Source organism: Palaemon carinicauda, chromosome 4 (assembly GCF_036898095.1).
Source record: "Palaemon carinicauda isolate YSFRI2023 chromosome 4, ASM3689809v2, whole genome shotgun sequence".
Taxonomy (NCBI): Eukaryota; Metazoa; Arthropoda; class Malacostraca; order Decapoda; family Palaemonidae; genus Palaemon; species Palaemon carinicauda.
Window position 1 is genome coordinate 187749244 of NC_090728.1, and position 17240 is coordinate 187766483.

General features: G+C 40.8%; 1 protein-coding gene across 5 annotated transcripts in view; it reads right to left on the bottom strand.

Annotated features, from left to right (window-relative positions):
• Window positions 1-1166: 1166 nt before the first annotated feature.
• LOC137640282 (protein lin-54 homolog) overlaps window positions 1167-17240 on the bottom strand; it is a 72469-nt gene continuing 56395 nt past the window's right edge. For all 5 annotated transcript variants that reach the window (XM_068372885.1, XM_068372887.1, XM_068372888.1 and 2 more), the window contains one exon: window positions 1167-1629. In XM_068372885.1, the coding sequence (XP_068228986.1) occupies window positions 1613-1629 (17 nt within the window). In that variant the 3' untranslated portion in view covers window positions 1167-1612. The remainder of the gene's footprint in view (window positions 1630-17240) is intronic.

A 17240-nucleotide genomic window follows, 5' to 3' on the forward strand; every position in this document is an offset into this window, starting at 1 on the left:
AATTTACAAACCCTCTAAAGAACTTTGAGATGCAGCTCACAAGAAGTAAATATATATTTAATATATTTGTACAATACATTGCACACATGCAATGGTATAACAAAATAATTAAGCTATAAGATATTTACAACCATGATTATAATCATAACTAAGTGCAAATATGGTATTTCAAAACTGTAACGTGTTTTAAAACCAAACCAGGGCTTTAATACAGCAAATAAAATTTACATTATTATACAATAATACAAATTGCTTTAAATATGAAAGCTAAAAGGATGAAAGTAAATGAGAAGCTTTGAATATTATTTGAACTGTCTTGTAAAAGTTAATTGAAGAAAAACCAATGTTAAAAGACATTCTGGTAGAAGTATAAATAATATAAGAAAAATGCTCCACAGGCTAAGTATAAATATAAATAGCCAAATTTAAGTTTCAAGTAACCATAAAGGTAATAAAAGTTGCATTCTGGTAGTTCTCAGGTATTTCAGTTATTTCAAAACTTTAAATAATTATATTTTCAACCATCATAAGTTCATCTATTTATGTATATTTTAGTAGAGCAAAAAATACCTTAAATTTCTCTCTTCATTATAGCAACCTTGGAACATTACATGTAAAGTATTTAGTACAAATGTCAAAAGGTATAATTTTGTTGAAGGCTTATAAAAAAATTCCTTACTACTGGTACTGCGTTACTGTGTACATCCATGTGAAGCATTTACCCATCCAATGGGCAATGTGGATCAAAGAAAAAAAAAAAAGGAAACAAAATTACTAAGCAACAATGGTTTTTGTAGCAAATAAAAAGTTGATAAATGTGATGCAACTTCAAAATCTGATTCGATCGCATATATCGATTCTTAGTCTTTGCTACTTTGTTCAACTTATCATGAATATTAAAGACCATTCAATAACAAAAAAATTAAGGGCTATGTGGAACTGTCAATATAAAAAAACTATCAGCAAGTATGAGTATAGTGTTCATTTACTCAAGATATAAAAAACTTAAATGTATGTGAGCAATGTTCACGAGAAAAATATTAAAATACTCAAGTGTATTTGAGTAACACATTTCATGGAAAATCCCATTGTTTGACCAATTCTTCAAATTGTCTTTTTCTTCTTTTATTAAAGAGAATTTAGGTACATTGGTAGGCCTGTGAAGATTTACGTCAAACACTTGTATTTATTTCAAACAAATGAAACATCTTTTTGGTTAAAAAAAATCCTGAAATTTGGTGGATCTAAAACAAATATATCAGATAATGGGAAGAAAATACAAGACAAAATATTAACATTTAAATTGCTAACCATAAATCTTCTCAAGGTTGTCTATTTCCCTCTTTCATGAAAAGCAATTGCAATTATGAAACTGTAAATAGCTTACACAGTATCTTGTCAATAAAAAACATGTCTAAATGAAGAATCAATGCCTTTATATACAAATATATAATTAAAGTATACCTCTATGTATATGTATATAATGAATGCTTACATATTTATATACACATACTTACAAATATACACATTATATACACATTTCATGATCACAAACACACCCTTTTATTTACATGACTTTTCACATTAAAGCATAACCAACTTTTCCACAATGCTACGTATCTCCGAGACCTGTAAATAAAAAAGTGAATATCAAGATTTCTTGTTTCAGTGAACTGAATATTAGCTGAAAATAATAATTAGAACAATGATTCAGTATTTTAATAGCCAAACACTGTATATTATAAAACCTACAAAATCTGTAATAAGCCTGTTCCATTCCTTGTTTTAGAACTAGTGAACCTGTTCCATTCCTCGTTTCAGAACTAGTGAACCTGTTCCATTCCTTGTTTCGGAACTAGTGAACCTGTTCCATTCCTTGTTTCGGAACTAGTGAACCTGTTCCATTCCTTGTTTCGGAACTAGTGAACCTGTTCCATTCCTTGTTTCGGAACTAGTGAACCTGTTCCATTCCTTGTTTCAGAACTAGTGAACCTGTTCCATTCCTTGTTTCAGAACTAGTGAACCTGTTCCATTCCTTGTTTCAGAACTAGTGAACCTGTTCCATTCCTCATTTCAGAACTAGTGAACCTGTTCCATTCCTTGTTTCGGAACTAGTGAACCTGTTCCATTCCTTTTTTCAGAACTAGTGAACCTGTTCCATTCCTTGTTTCAGAACTAGTGAACCTGTTCCATTCCTTGTTTCAGAACTAGTGAACCTGTGCCATTCCTTGTTTCAGAACTACTAGTGAACCTGTTCCATTCCTCATTTCAGAACTAGTGAACCTGTTCCATTCCTTGTTTCAGAACTAGTGAACCTGTTCCATTCCTTGTATCAGAACTAGTGAACCTGTTCCATTCCTCATTTCAGAACTAGTGAACCTGTTCCATTCCTTGTTTCGGAACTAGTGAACCTGTTCCATTCCTTTTTTCAGAACTAGTGAACCTGTTCCATTCCTTGTTTCAGAACTAGTGAACCTGTGCCATTCCTTGTTTCAGAACTAGTGAACCTGTGCCATTCCTTGTTTCAGAACTAGTGAACCTGTGCCATTCCTTGTTTTGGAACTAGTGAACCTGTTCCATTCCTTGTTTCAGAACTAGTGAACCTGTTCCATTCCTTGTTTCAGAACTAGTGAACCTGTTCCATTCCTTGTTTCGGAACTAGTGAACCTGTTCCATTCCTTTTTTCAGAACTAGTGAACCTGTTCCATTCCTTGTTTCAGAACTAGTGAACCTGTGCCATTCCTTGTTTCAGAACTAGTGAACCTGTGCCATTCCTTGTTTCAGAACTAGTGAACCTGTGCCATTCCTTGTTTCAGAACTAGTGAACCTGTTCCATTCCTTGTTTCAGAACTAGTGAACCTGTTCCATTCCTTGTATCAGAACTAGTGAACCTGTTCCATTCCTCATTTCAGAACTAGTGAACCTGTTCCATTCCTTGTTTCGGAACTAGTGAACCTGTTCCATTCCTTGTTTCAGAACTAGTGAACCTGTGCCATTCCTTGTTTCAGAACTACTAGTGAACCTGTTCCATTCCTTGTATCAGAACTAGTGAACCTGTTCCATTCCTTGTTTCAGAACTAGTGAACCTGTGCCATTCCTTGTTTCAGAACTACTAGTGAACCTGTTCCATTCCTCATTTCAGAACTAGTGAACCTGTTCCATTCCTTGTTTCAGAACTAGTGAACCTGTGCCATTCCTTGTTTCAGAACTAGTGAACCTGTTCCATTCCTTTTTTCAGAACTAGTGAACCTGTTCCATTCCTTGTTTCAGAACTAGTGAACCTGTGCCATTCCTTGTTTCAGAACTAGTGAACCTGTGCCATTCCTTGTTTCAGAACTAGTGAACCTGTGCCATTCCTTGTTTTGGAACTAGTGAACCTGTTCCATTCCTTGTTTCAGAACTAGTGAACCTGTTCCATTCCTTGTTTCAGAACTAGTGAACCTGTTCCATTCCTTGTTTCGGAACTAGTGAACCTGTTCCATTCCTTGTTTCAGAACTAGTGAACCTGTTCCATTCCTTGTTTCAGAACTAGTGAACCTGTGCCATTCCTTGTTTCAGAACTAGTGAACCTGTGCCATTCCTTGTTTCAGAACTAGTGAACCTGTGCCATTCCTTGTTTCAGAACTAGTGAACCTGTTCCATTCCTTGTTTCAGAACTAGTGAACCTGTTCCATTCCTTGTATCAGAACTAGTGAACCTGTTCCATTCCTCATTTCAGAACTAGTGAACCTGTTCCATTCCTTGTTTCGGAACTAGTGAACCTGTTCCATTCCTTGTTTCAGAACTAGTGAACCTGTGCCATTCCTTGTTTCAGAACTAGTGAACCTGTTCCATTCCTTGTATCAGAACTAGTGAACCTGTTCCATTCCTTGTTTCAGAACTAGTGAACCTGTGCCATTCCTTGTTTCAGAACTACTAGTGAACCTGTTCCATTCCTCATTTCAGAACTAGTGAACCTGTTCCATTCCTTGTTTCAGAACTAGTGAACCTGTGCCATTCCTTGTTTCAGAACTACTAGTGAACCTGTTCCATTCCTCATTTCAGAACTAGTGAACCTGTCCCATTCCTTGTTTCGGAACTAGTGAACCTGTTCCATTCCTTTTTTCAGAACTAGTGAACCTGTTCCATTCCTTGTTTCAGAACTAGTGAACCTGTTCCATTCCTTGTTTCAGAACTAGTGAACCTGTTCCATTCCTCATTTCAGAACTAGTGAACCTGTTCCATTCCTTGTATCAGAACTAGTGAACCTGTTCCATTCCTCATTTCAGAACTAGTGAACCTGTTCCATTCCTTGTTTCAGAACTAGTGAACCTGTGCCATTCCTTGTTTCAGAACTACTAGTGAACCTGTTCCATTCCTCATTTCAGAACTAGTGAACCTGTTCCATTCCTTGTTTCGGAACTAGTGAACCTGTTCCATTCCTCATTTCAGAACTAGTGAACCTGTTCCATTCCTTGTATCAGAACTAGTGAACCTGTTCCATTCCTCATTTCAGAACTAGTGAACCTGTTCCATTCCTTGTTTCGGAACTAGTGAACCTGTTCCATTCCTTTTTTCAGAACTAGTGAACCTGTTCCATTCCTTGTTTCAGAACTAGTGAACCTGTTCCATTCCTTGTTTCAGAACTAGTGAACCTGTGCCATTCCTTGTTTCAGAACTAGTGAACCTGTTCCATTCCTTGTTTCAGAACTAGTGAACCTGTTCCATTCCTTTTTTCAGAACTAGTGAACCTGTGCCATTCCTTGTTTCAGAACTAGTGAACCTGTTCCATTCCTTGTTTCAGAACTAGTGAACCTGTTCCATTCATTTTTTCAGAACTAGTGAACCTGTGCCATTCCTTGTTTCAGAACTAGTGAACCTGTGCCATTCCTTGTTTCAGAACTAGTGAACCTGTTCCATTCCTTGTATCAGAACTAGTGAACCTGTTCCATTCCTCATTTCAGAACTAGTGAACCTGTTCCATTCCTTGTTTCGGAACTAGTGAACCTGTTCCATTCCTTTTTTCAGAACTAGTGAACCTGTTCCATTCCTTTTTTCAGAACTAGTGAACCTGTTCCATTCCTTGTTTCAGAACTAGTGAACCTGTTCCATTCCTTGTTTCAGAACTAGTGAACCTGTTCCATTCCTCATTTCAGAACTAGTGAACCTGTTCCATTCCTTGTTTCGGAACTAGTGAACCTGTTCCATTCCTTTTTTCAGAACTAGTGAACCTGTTCCATTCCTTGTTTCAGAACTAGTGAACCTGTGCCATTCCTTGTATCAGAACTAGTGAACCTGTTCCATTCCTCATTTCAGAACTAGTGAACCTGTTCCATTCCTTGTTTCAGAACTAGTGAACCTGTTCCATTCCTCATTTCAGAACTAGTGAACCTGTTCCATTCCTTGTTTCGGAACTAGTGAACCTGTTCCATTCCTTGTATCAGAACTAGTGAACCTGTTCCATTCCTCATTTCAGAACTAGTGAACCTGTTCCATTCCTTGTTTCAGAACTAGTGAACCTGTTCCATTCCTTGTTTCGGAACTAGTGAACCTGTTCCATTCCTTTTTTCAGAACTAGTGAACCTGTTCCATTCCTTGTTTCAGAACTAGTGAACCTGTGCCATTCCTTGTTTCAGAACTAGTGAACCTGTTCCATTCCTTGTATCAGAACTAGTGAACCTGTTCCATTCCTCATTTCAGAACTAGTGAACCTGTTCCATTCCTTGTTTCGGAACTAGTGAACCTGTTCCATTCCTCATTTCAGAACTAGTGAACCTGTTCCATTCCTTGTTTCGGAACTAGTGAACCTGTTCCATTCCTTGTTTCAGAACTAGTGAACCTGTTCCATTCCTTGTTTCGGAACTAGTGAACCTGTTCCATTCCTTTTTTCAGAACTAGTGAACCTGTTCCATTCCTTGTTTCAGAACTAGTGAACCTGTGCCATTCCTCATTTCAGAACTAGTGAACCTGTTCCATTCCTTGTTTCAGAACTAGTGAACCTGTTCCATTCCTTTTTTCAGAACTAGTGAACCTGTTCCATTCCTTGTTTCAGAACTAGTGAACCTGTTCCATTCCTCATTTCAGAACTAGTGAACCTGTTCCATTCCTTGTTTCAGAACTAGTGAACCTGTTCCATTCCTTGTTTCGGAACTAGTGAACCTGTTCCATTCCTTTTTTCAGAACTAGTGAACCTGTTCCATTCCTTGTATCAGAACTAGTGAACCTGTTCCATTCCTCATTTCAGAACTAGTGAACCTGTTCCATTCCTTTTTTCAGAACTAGTGAACCTGTTCCATTCCCTTTTTCAGAACTAGTGAACCTGTTCCATTCCTTGTTTCAGAACTAGTGAACCTGTGCCATTCCTTGTTTCGGAACTAGTGAACCTGTGCCATTCCTTGTTTCAGAACTAGTGAACCTGTTCCATTCCTTGTATCAGAACTAGTGAACCTGTTCCATTCCTTTTTTCAGAACTAGTGAACCTGTTCCATTCCTTGTTTCAGAACTAGTGAACCTGTTCCATTCCTCATTTCAGAACTAGTGAACCTGTTCCATTCCTCATTTCAGAACTAGTGAACCTGTTCCATTCCTTGTTTCGGAACTAGTGAACCTGTTCCATTCCTTGTTTCGGAACTAGTGAACCTGTTCCATTCCTTGTTTCAGAACTAGTGAACCTGTTCCATTCCTTGTTTCAGAACTAGTGAACCTGTTCCATTCCTTGTTTCAGAACTAGTGAACCTGTTCCATTCCTTTTTTCAGAACTAGTGAACCTGTTCCATTCCTTGTTTCAGAACTAGTGAACCTGTGCCATTCCTTGTTTTGGAACTAGTGAACCTGTGCCATTCCTTGTATCAGAACTAGTGAACCTGTTCCATTCCTTGTATCAGAACTAGTGAACCTGTTCCATTCCTTTTTTCAGAACTAGTGAACCTGTTCCATTCCTTTTTTCAGAACTAGTGAACCTGTTCCATTCCTTGTTTCAGAACTAGTGAACCTGTTCCATTCCTCATTTCAGAACTAGTGAACCTGTTCCATTCCTCATTTCAGAACTAGTGAACCTGTTCCATTCCTTGTTTCAGAACTAGTGAACCTGTTCCATTCCTTGTTTCGGAACTAGTGAACCTGTTCCATTCCTTGTTTCAGAACTAGTGAACCTGTTCCATTCCTTGTTTCAGAACTAGTGAACCTGTTCCATTCCTTGTATCAGAACTAGTGAACCTGTTCCATTCCTTGTTTCGGAACTAGTGAACCTGTTCCATTCCTTTTTTCAGAACTAGTGAACCTGTTCCATTCCTTGTTTCAGAACTAGTGAACCTGTGCCATTCCTTGTTTCAGAACTAGTGAACCTGTTCCATTCCTTGTATCAGAACTATTGAACCTGTTCCATTCCTCATTTCAGAACTAGTGAACCTGTTCCATTCCTTGTTTCAGAACTAGTGAACCTGTGAACTAGTGAACCTGTTCCATTCCTTGTTTCGGAACTAGTGAACCTGTTCCATTCCTTTTTTCAGAACTAGTGAACCTGTTCCATTCCTTGTTTCAGAACTAGTGAACCTGTGCCATTCCTTGTTTCAGAACTAGTGAACCTGTTCCATTCCTTGTATCAGAACTAGTGAACCTGTTCCATTCCTCATTTCAGAACTAGTGAACCTGTTCCATTCCTTGTTTCAGAACTAGTGAACCTGTGCCATTCCTTGTTTCAGAACTAGTGAACCTGTTCCATTCCTTGTTTCAGAACTAGTGAACCTGTTCCATTCCTTGTATCAGAACTAGTGAACCTGTTCCATTCCTCATTTCAGAACTAGTGAACCTGTTCCATTCCTTGTATCAGAACTAGTGAACCTGTTCCATTCCTCATTTCAGAACTAGTGAACCTGTTCCATTCCTCATTTCAGAACTAGTGAACCTGTGCCATTCCTTGTTTCAGAACTAGTGAACCTGTTCCATTCCTTGTATCAGAACTAGTGAACCTGTTCCATTCCTTTTTTCAGAACTAGTGAACCTGTTCCATTCCTTGTTTCAGAACTAGTGAACCTGTTCCATTCCTTGTTTCAGAACTAGTGAACCTGTTCCATTCCTCATTTCAGAACTAGTGAACCTGTTCCATTCCTTGTTTCGGAACTAGTGAACCTGTTCCATTCCTTGTTTCAGAACTAGTGAACCTGTTCCATTCCTTGTTTCAGAACTAGTGAACCTGTGCCATTCCTAGTTTCAGAACTAGTGAACCTGTTCCATTCCTTGTTTCAGAACTAGTGAACCTGTTCCATTCCTTGTTTCAGAACTAGTGAACCTGTTCCATTCCTTGTATCAGAACTAGTGAACCTGTTCCATTCCTCATTTCAGAACTAGTGAACCTGTTCCATTCCTTGTTTCAGAACTAGTGAACCTGTGCCATTCCTTGTTTCAGAACTAGTGAACCTGTTCCATTCCTTGTTTCAGAACTAGTGAACCTGTTCCATTCCTTGTATCAGAACTAGTGAACCTGTTCCATTCCTCATTTCAGAACTAGTGAACCTGTTCCATTCCTTGTATCAGAACTAGTGAACCTGTTCCATTCCTCATTTCAGAACTAGTGAACCTGTTCCATTCCTCATTTCAGAACTAGTGAACCTGTGCCATTCCTTGTTTCAGAACTAGTGAACCTGTTCCATTCCTTGTATCAGAACTAGTGAACCTGTTCCATTCCTTTTTTCAGAACTAGTGAACCTGTTCCATTCCTTGTTTCAGAACTAGTGAACCTGTTCCATTCCTTGTTTCAGAACTAGTGAACCTGTTCCATTCCTCATTTCAGAACTAGTGAACCTGTTCCATTCCTCATTTCAGAACTAGTGAACCTGTTCCATTCCTTGTTTCGGAACTAGTGAACCTGTTCCATTCCTTTTTTCAGAACTAGTGAACCTGTTCCATTCCTTGTTTCAGAACTAGTGAACCTGTTCCATTCCTTGTTTCAGAACTAGTGAACCTGTGCCATTCCTTGTTTCAGAACTAGTGAACCTGTTCCATTCCTTGTTTCAGAACTAGTGAACCTGTTCCATTCCTTGTTTCAGAACTAGTGAACCTGTTCCATTCCTTGTATCAGAACTAGTGAACCTGTTCCATTCCTCATTTCAGAACTAGTGAACCTGTTCCATTCCTTGTTTCGGAACTAGTGAACCTGTTCCATTCCTTGTTTCGGAACTAGTGAACCTGTTCCATTCCTTGTTTCAGAACTAGTGAACCTGTTCCATTCCTTGTTTCAGAACTAGTGAACCTGTTCCATTCCTTGTTTCAGAACTAGTGAACCTGTGCCATTCCTTGTTTCAGAACTACTAGTGAACCTGTGCCATTCCTTGTTTCAGAACTACTAGTGAACCTGTTCCATTCCTTGTTTCAGAACTAGTGAACCTGTGCCATTCCTTGTTTCAGAACTAGTGAACCTGTTCCATTCCTTGTTTCAGAACTAGTGAACCTGTGCCATTCCTTGTTTCAGAACTACTAGTGAACCTGTTCCATTCCTTGTTTCAGAACTAGTGAACCTGTGCCATTCCTTGTTTCAGAACTACTAGTGAACCTGTTCCATTCCTTGTTTCAGAACTAGTGAACCTGTGCCATTCCTTGTTTCAGAACTAGTGAACCTGTGCCATTCCTTGTTTCAGAACTAGTGAACCTGTTCCATTCCTTTTTTCAGAACTAGTGAACCTGTTCCATTCCTTGTTTCAGAACTAGTGAACCTGTTCCATTCCTTGTATCAGAACTAGTGAACCTGTTCCATTATTTCAGAACTAGTGAACCTGTTCCATTCCTTGTTTCGGAACTAGTGAACCTGTTCCATTCCTTGTTTCGGAACTAGTGAACCTGTTCCATTCCTTGTTTCGGAACTAGTGAACCTGTTCCATTCCTTGTTTCAGAACTAGTGAACCTGTTCCATTCCTTGTTTCAGAACTAGTGAACCTGTTCCATTCCTTGTATCAGAACTAGTGAACCTGTTCCATTCCTCATTTCAGAACTAGTGAACCTGTTCCATTCCTTGTTTCGGAACTAGTGAACCTGTTCCATTCCTTTTTTCAGAACTAGTGAACCTGTTCCATTCCTCATTTCAGAACTAGTGAACCTGTTCCATTCCTTGTTTCGGAACTAGTGAACCTGTTCCATTCCTTGTTTCGGAACTAGTGAACCTGTTCCATTCCTTGTTTCGGAACTAGTGAACCTGTTCCATTCCTTTTTTCAGAACTAGTGAACCTGTTCCATTCCTTGTTTCGGAACTAGTGAACCTGTTCCATTCCTTGTTTCGGAACTAGTGAACCTGTTCCATTCCTTTTTTCAGAACTAGTGAACCTGTTCCATTCCTTGTTTCGGAACTAGTGAACCTGTTCCATTCCTTTTTTCAGAACTAGTGAACCTGTTCCATTCCTTTTTTCAGAACTAGTGAACCTGTTCCATTCCTCATTTCAGAACTAGTGAACCTGTTCCATTCCTTGTTTCGGAACTAGTGAACCTGTTCCATTCCTTGTTTCGGAACTAGTGAACCTGTTCCATTCCTTGTTTCGGAACTAGTGAACCTGTTCCATTCCTTTTTTCAGAACTAGTGAACCTGTTCCATTCCTTGTTTCAGAACTAGTGAACCTGTGCCATTCCTTGTTTCAGAACTAGTGAACCTGTGCCATTCCTTGTTTCAGAACTAGTGAACCTGTTCCATTCCTTGTTTCGGAACTAGTGAACCTGTTCCATTCCTTTTTTCAGAACTAGTGAACCTGTGCCATTCCTTGTTTCAGAACTAGTGAACCTGTGCCATTCCTTGTTTCAGAACTAGTGAACCTGTGCCATTCCTTGTTTCAGAACTCTCACTTAACGTGTTCTTCTCTTGGTACATACAGTATAGTTGAGCCATTGTTTAAGAATTTTGTAAGTGTTCATAATACTTTGATTTTAACATCTTCCTAAATTACCCTATCAAAAATAGATCCACAGGTTGTTATGAGAAAAAGAAATGTATAAAAAACAATTGTAAACTTATTTTCAACTTCAATATTTTAGTTATCTTGCCAGAAGTATGACATTTACATTTGTTAGTGGACAAGAACTGCTAAAGTCCAGAAAATATGAACCATTCTAGCAAATCTATTGATCAACAGGACAGTCATTCTTACTAGTAACATGTAGATAAATGTTCACCAACACATTTGTATCTTAGCCAGGATAGCAAACCGCACCAGAAATACGGCTGCAACAATAAATTGAAGTACTGTACTCTTCAAATACTAGGGAAATTTTCATAGCCCTGTCCAAGGATAGGTCACGGAAGTCCACTATCTTCTGAAACCATTAATCACTCTATGCATTCCCTAGATGCTTTTGTGATTATGGCCTTATAATCCTTCATTCAAAAACACTTTATGAATCAACTGCAACATTCACTACAACATTCCCAGTCTGCTTATAAGAACTGAACTACTCAATGGATTCATAGCTAGAGCTACACATAGGATTTAAAACATTTCGGAAAAAAAAAAACCAACAACAACATTATCAAGAGAACCATTACCAAGTCATCAGAGTTTCCTGAAGCATGGACAGTACCGTAGATGGCCATATAAGAAATTATTTGCATAATTACAGTATATAAGGAGGACCTAAGTGTGGTAGAGGAGTTTTAAAATTTAATTATTGATTAACAATACTGGAGAGAAAAATAAACTATGGTAGAGAAACAGGATATTGATTTATGAAATATAATACTGTATAAACAAAAACGACACCGGCAAAATAAAGTATTTGTTTTTATCTCGGGTACATGTGAAAGAACATTAGTGATGACTGGACAAGGATCAAATCAACTCCATAGAACCAAGTTTAGTCTAGCTCTAATCAACTTGAAGCTTCTAGCAAAGCCTCTTTGATGGCTTAATACCCCAAACCAAGTTCACAACAAAACGAGATAACTCAAGCCCTTGGTAGAGGTCGTAACGTACAGTCCTAGACAGGTATTGATCCGGGCTAGCAATCTCACTGGTTACCAGTACAAATCCTGACAAAGACTTGAACCCTGCTAATAAAAAGAAGTGGCAATCACCACAGACAGTTTTGAAGTTTTATCCAAGACAGGCAACCAGATCAGTTTCATGACTAATTGTTTATGGGAAGGTCCCCTATTCCACAACCATCTTGATATCAATCTAACACTCATTATAACATGAGTAACATGGTCTGACTAATACTATGGGCAGTGACAATTTAAGACTCTATCTTCCAGCGAGGACTTTCTCTACCGACCACAAGGGTCCATATCGACTGCTTCAGCTACCACTCCTCCATTACATCCTTCCTATAGAACTAATGTGCTTACCATCCCTTTTCTTTTTATAAGACTTATCATCTAAAGAAGATCTAGTGCAGAGTAGCAGTAGCTCTACATCTACAGTATATTGCCTCTAATTTTTACCACCAGGGACACCAACATAATCTGTGCTAGGTACGATGCTGCAAATTTTCTTGAGATATGAGCCAGACCAAAAACAAGAAGTTAATATAACTAATATGCCAAAAGGGGTCCAGATTCTTTAGGCAAGGGAAGTGAAGCTGAATACGGATTCCTGTCCAATCAACAGAACCTCGGTTCCCGATTAGTATGCTTGGAATTTATGTACACAACCATAATTTTCATTATTATTTTATTATTAAAAAATTCAACGAGATCATTGGATTACAATTCTTTTGAACTTTCACTGGAATAGTAGCAAAGTGGGTTCTTTTAAATAAAATATAAATCACAACTCCTAAATAACTTCATTGATTAAATGGAAAATATAAGACTAACCAAAATTTCCTTTGAGGATGTCAAAAAATATATGTAAGTGCTGCTCTGTAAGGTCTACACTATGGTTGAGATGATGGTTATTTATTAAATACCCATGGGGTCAAGGGAGTGTGACCAATTTGCAGGCAGTACAGTTCCTTCCATTTCTAACTTTCAGCCAGGGGACTGTCTTTCTTCTAGTTGCCTACTGGGTCCTACACACATCAGTCAAAAGTATTACCTGATTACTGAGTGAATTGGCCATCTATTTTAAATAAAGGTGACATTTTTGAAGATGCGCTAAAATGTGTAGATTTTTGAGGGCCTTCGTTCAAGTTTTACAAGAAGCAGTTTCTTTTGAAGTAATATTGTATTCATTTTCAGCTACCAAAGTTTCTGTGGTAAAGATCTTGGTCGAGCATTATCACTTTATGTCAATCCCGATCTATTCCTTAAATAAGATAAGGCACTTCATTTCTAATGAAAGCAAGCCTACAATCAATATTGAAATTGGGGTTTTTTATATAATTATTTTTGTACCAGGTTGTTTTTTATATTAGAAAACTGATAACAATTTCACTTGTCAATTATTATAAACAAACATTTTAATATAAGGAACTAAAGGCATAACTTTCTTATAGAAATATGTTATTTTCATTAGTAAAATAAATTTTTGAATATACTTACCCGATGATCATGTAGCTGTCAACTCCGTTGCCCGACAGAAATCTACGGTCGGGATACGCCAGCGATCGCTATACAGGTGGGGGTGTACTCACCAGCGCCATCTGTGGTCAGGTACTCCAGTACTTCTTGTCAACAAGACCTCAATTTTCTCCTCGGTCCACTGGTTCTCTATGGGGAGGAAGGGCGGGTCCTTTAAATCATGATCATCGGGTAAGTATATTCAAAAATTTATTTTACTAATGAAAATAACATTTTTCAATATTAATCTTACCCGATGATCATGTAGCTGATTCACACCCAGGGTGGTGGGTGGAGACCAGTATACATGTTAACAAAGAAGCTAAGTATCCCGTATTTCATTTTTATTAGTTATTCAAAATAACAATATAAAATAAATAAGTACCTGGTAAGGAAGTCGACTTGAACCATTACTCTGCCTTTAATAAGTACGTCTTCCTTACTGAGCGTAGCGGTCCTCTTAGGATGCTGAACGACTCTTAGGTGCTGAAGTATAAAGGGCTGCAACCCATACTAAAGGACCTCATCACAACCTCTAACCTAGGCGCTTCTCAAGAAAGAATTGACCACCCGCCAAATCAACCAGGATGCGGAAGGCTTCTTAGCCGACCGTACAACCCAAAAACAACAATAAAAGCAATCAAGAGAAAGGTTAAAAAGGTTATGGGATTATGGGAATGTAGTGGCTGAGCCCTCACCTACTACTGCACTCGCTGCTACGAATGGTCCCAGGGTGTAGCAGTTCTCGTAAAGAGACTGGACATCTTTGAGATAGAATGATGCGAACACTGACTTGCTTCTCCAATAGGTTGCATCCATAACACTCTGCAGAGAACGGTTCTGTTTGAAGGCCACTGAAGTAGCCACAGCTCTCACTTCATGTGTCCTTACCTTCAGTAAAGCAAGGTCTTCTTCCTTCATATGAGAATGAGCTTCTCTAATCAGAAGCCTGATGTAGTAAGAAACTGCGTTCTTAGACATTGGTAGCGAAGGCTTCTTAACAGCACACCATAAGGCTTCTGATTGTCCTCGTAAGGGTTTTGACCTTTTCAGATAGTACCTAAGAGCTCTGACTGGGCAAAGTACTCTCTCCAGCTCGTTACCCACCAAGTTGGATAGGCTAGGGATCTCGAACGATTTAGGCCAAGGACGTGAAGGAAGCTCGTTTTTAGCCAAAAAACCGAGCTGCAAGGAACATGTAGCCGTTTTCGATGTGAAACCTATGTTCCTGCTGAAGGCGTGGATCTCAATTACTCTCTTAGCTGTTGCTAGGCATACGAGGAAAAGAGTTTTTAATGTGAGGTCCTTGAAAGAGGCTGATTGGAGCGGTTCAAATCTAGATGACATCAGGAACCTTAGGACCACGTCTAGGTTCCAGCCTGGAGTGGACAACCGACGTTCCTTAGAGGTCTCAAAAGACCTAAGGATGTCCTGCAGATCTTTGTTGGAGGAAAGATCCAAGCCTCTGTGGCGGAAGACCGCTGCCAACATACTTCTGTAACCCTTGATCGTAGGAGCTGATAGGGATCTAACGTTCCTTAGATGTAACAGGAAGTCAGCAATCTGGGTTACAGTGGTACTGGTTGAGGAAACTGCATTGGCCTTGCACCAGCTTCGGCAGACTTCCCATTTAGATTGATAGACTCTGAGAGTGGATGTCCTCCTAGCTCTAGCAATCGCTCTGGCTGCCTCCTTCGAAAAGCCTCTAGCTCTTGAGAGTCTTTCGATAGTCTGAAGGCAGTCAGACGAAGAGCGTGGAGGCTTGGGTGTACCTTCTTTACGTGAGCTTGACGCAGAAGGTCCACTCTTAGAGGGAGAGTCCTGGGAACGTCGACCAGCCATTGCAGTACCTCTGTGAACCATTCTCTCGCGGGCCAGAGGGGAGCAACCAACGTCAGCCGTGTCCCTTTGTGAGAGGCGAATTTCTGAAGTACCCTGTTGACAATCTTGAACGGCGGGAATGCATACAGGTCGAGATGGGACCAATCCAGCAGAAAGGCATCCACGTGAACTGCTGCCATCCCCTTAATTAACTCCTCCGGAAACAGACACTTGGAAAGAGGAGCAAACAGCAACTCTGACCTCTGGCAAGGGGTGATACCAGCAGATAAGAAGGAGCACAGATGTTCTCTTTTCTTGAGGACCCCTGATACATAAGAAGCCGCAAGCTCGCCAGACCCATCTCGTATTGCCTTGTCCATGCTGGACATGATCAGCATGGCTGAGTCCTTGTCAGAAGGGGCAGTCTTCCTGCTCAAGGCTCCCAGACACCAATCGAGGAAGTTGAATATCTCGAAGGCACGAAAGACTCCCTTTAACAAGTGATCAAGATCTGAAGAGGACCAGCAGATCTTCGAACGTCTCATAGCCAACCTGCGGGGAGAGTCAACCAGACTTGAGAAGTCGGCCTGGGCAGAGGCAGGAACCCCCAAGCCAGGTTCCTCTCCCGTGGCATACCAGACGCCCGACTTAGAAGCCAGCTTGGGAGGAGGAAACACAAAAGAGGTCCTTCCCAGTTGCTTCTTGGACTGCAACCAATCCCCCATAACCCTCAAAGCTCTCCTTGATGATCTGGCGAGAACAAGCTTGGTAAAGGCAGGCGCAGTAGACTGCATGCCCAGAGCAAACTCGGAGGGAGGAGAACGAGGGGTTGCAGACACAAAGTGTTCAGGGTACAACTCTCTGAACAAAGCAAGGACTTTGCGGAAGTCTAAGGAGGGTGGCGAAGACTTGTGTCCTTCAACATCAGAATGAGGATCATCTAGATGAGCAGCTTCATCCTCAGAAACCTCCTCACCCGACAGTTGAGTTGTAAGAGGCAAAGGCAGAGCAGCAAGCTGAACGGCTGAATCCTGCAGAACGGGTGCATGCGTACCTGCGGATCCATCATCATGCCTCTGCTGGACAGACTGTGAGCTGGTAACAACAAAAGCAGAGGGCCGGCGTGAGGGAGGGTCTGCGGTGGGCTGAGGAGCATGCGGTGTGGTATGCAGAGCATGCTGTAAGGCATGCGGCTCATGCTGCATGGCATGCGGCTCATGCTGCATGGGATGAGGCTCATGCTGCATGGTATGAGGCTCATGCTGCATGGGATGCGGCTCATGCTGCATGGCATGCGGCTCATGCTGCATGGCATGCGGCTCATGCTGCATGGCATGCGGCTCATGCTGCATGGGATGAGGCTCATGCTGCATGGTATGAGGCTCATGCTGCATGGAATGCGGCTCATGCTGCATGGTATGCGGAGCATGCTGTAAGGTCTGCAGAGCATGCTGCATGGGCTGAGGAGAATGCCGCATAGTGCTGGAACCCGGCAACTCCCGATGCGGCAGCTCACGCATGTAAGCAGAAGGTGCAGCACGAACATGCGTCTGGCAGTGAGGACTGCGCAACGGTGGAGGAGCGCTCATAGGAGGAGGGGTGTTAACCTTCTCTGCCTGATACTCCTGCATAAAAGCCGCAAGCTGAGACTGCATAGTCTGCAGCATGGACCACTTAGGGTCTACTGTGGTTGGAGCAGAGGCCTGTTGAGGGACCACTCTACCTCTCTTAGGAGGTGTGCAGTCATCAGATGACTGCGGCGAGTCCGAACTGACCCAGTGGCTACACCTGGGCCGTTGGACTAGCTCGGAAGGGACCTTACGTTTGAGCGGTCGTGAGACCTTAGTCCACCGTTTCCTCCTGGAAACCTCTTCCACAGACGAGGAATGTAAGGGCTCATTCGTCTGGGAGTGGAAGGGACGATCCTTAGCAGATACGTCCGCAACCACTGAGGATACATCTGTGC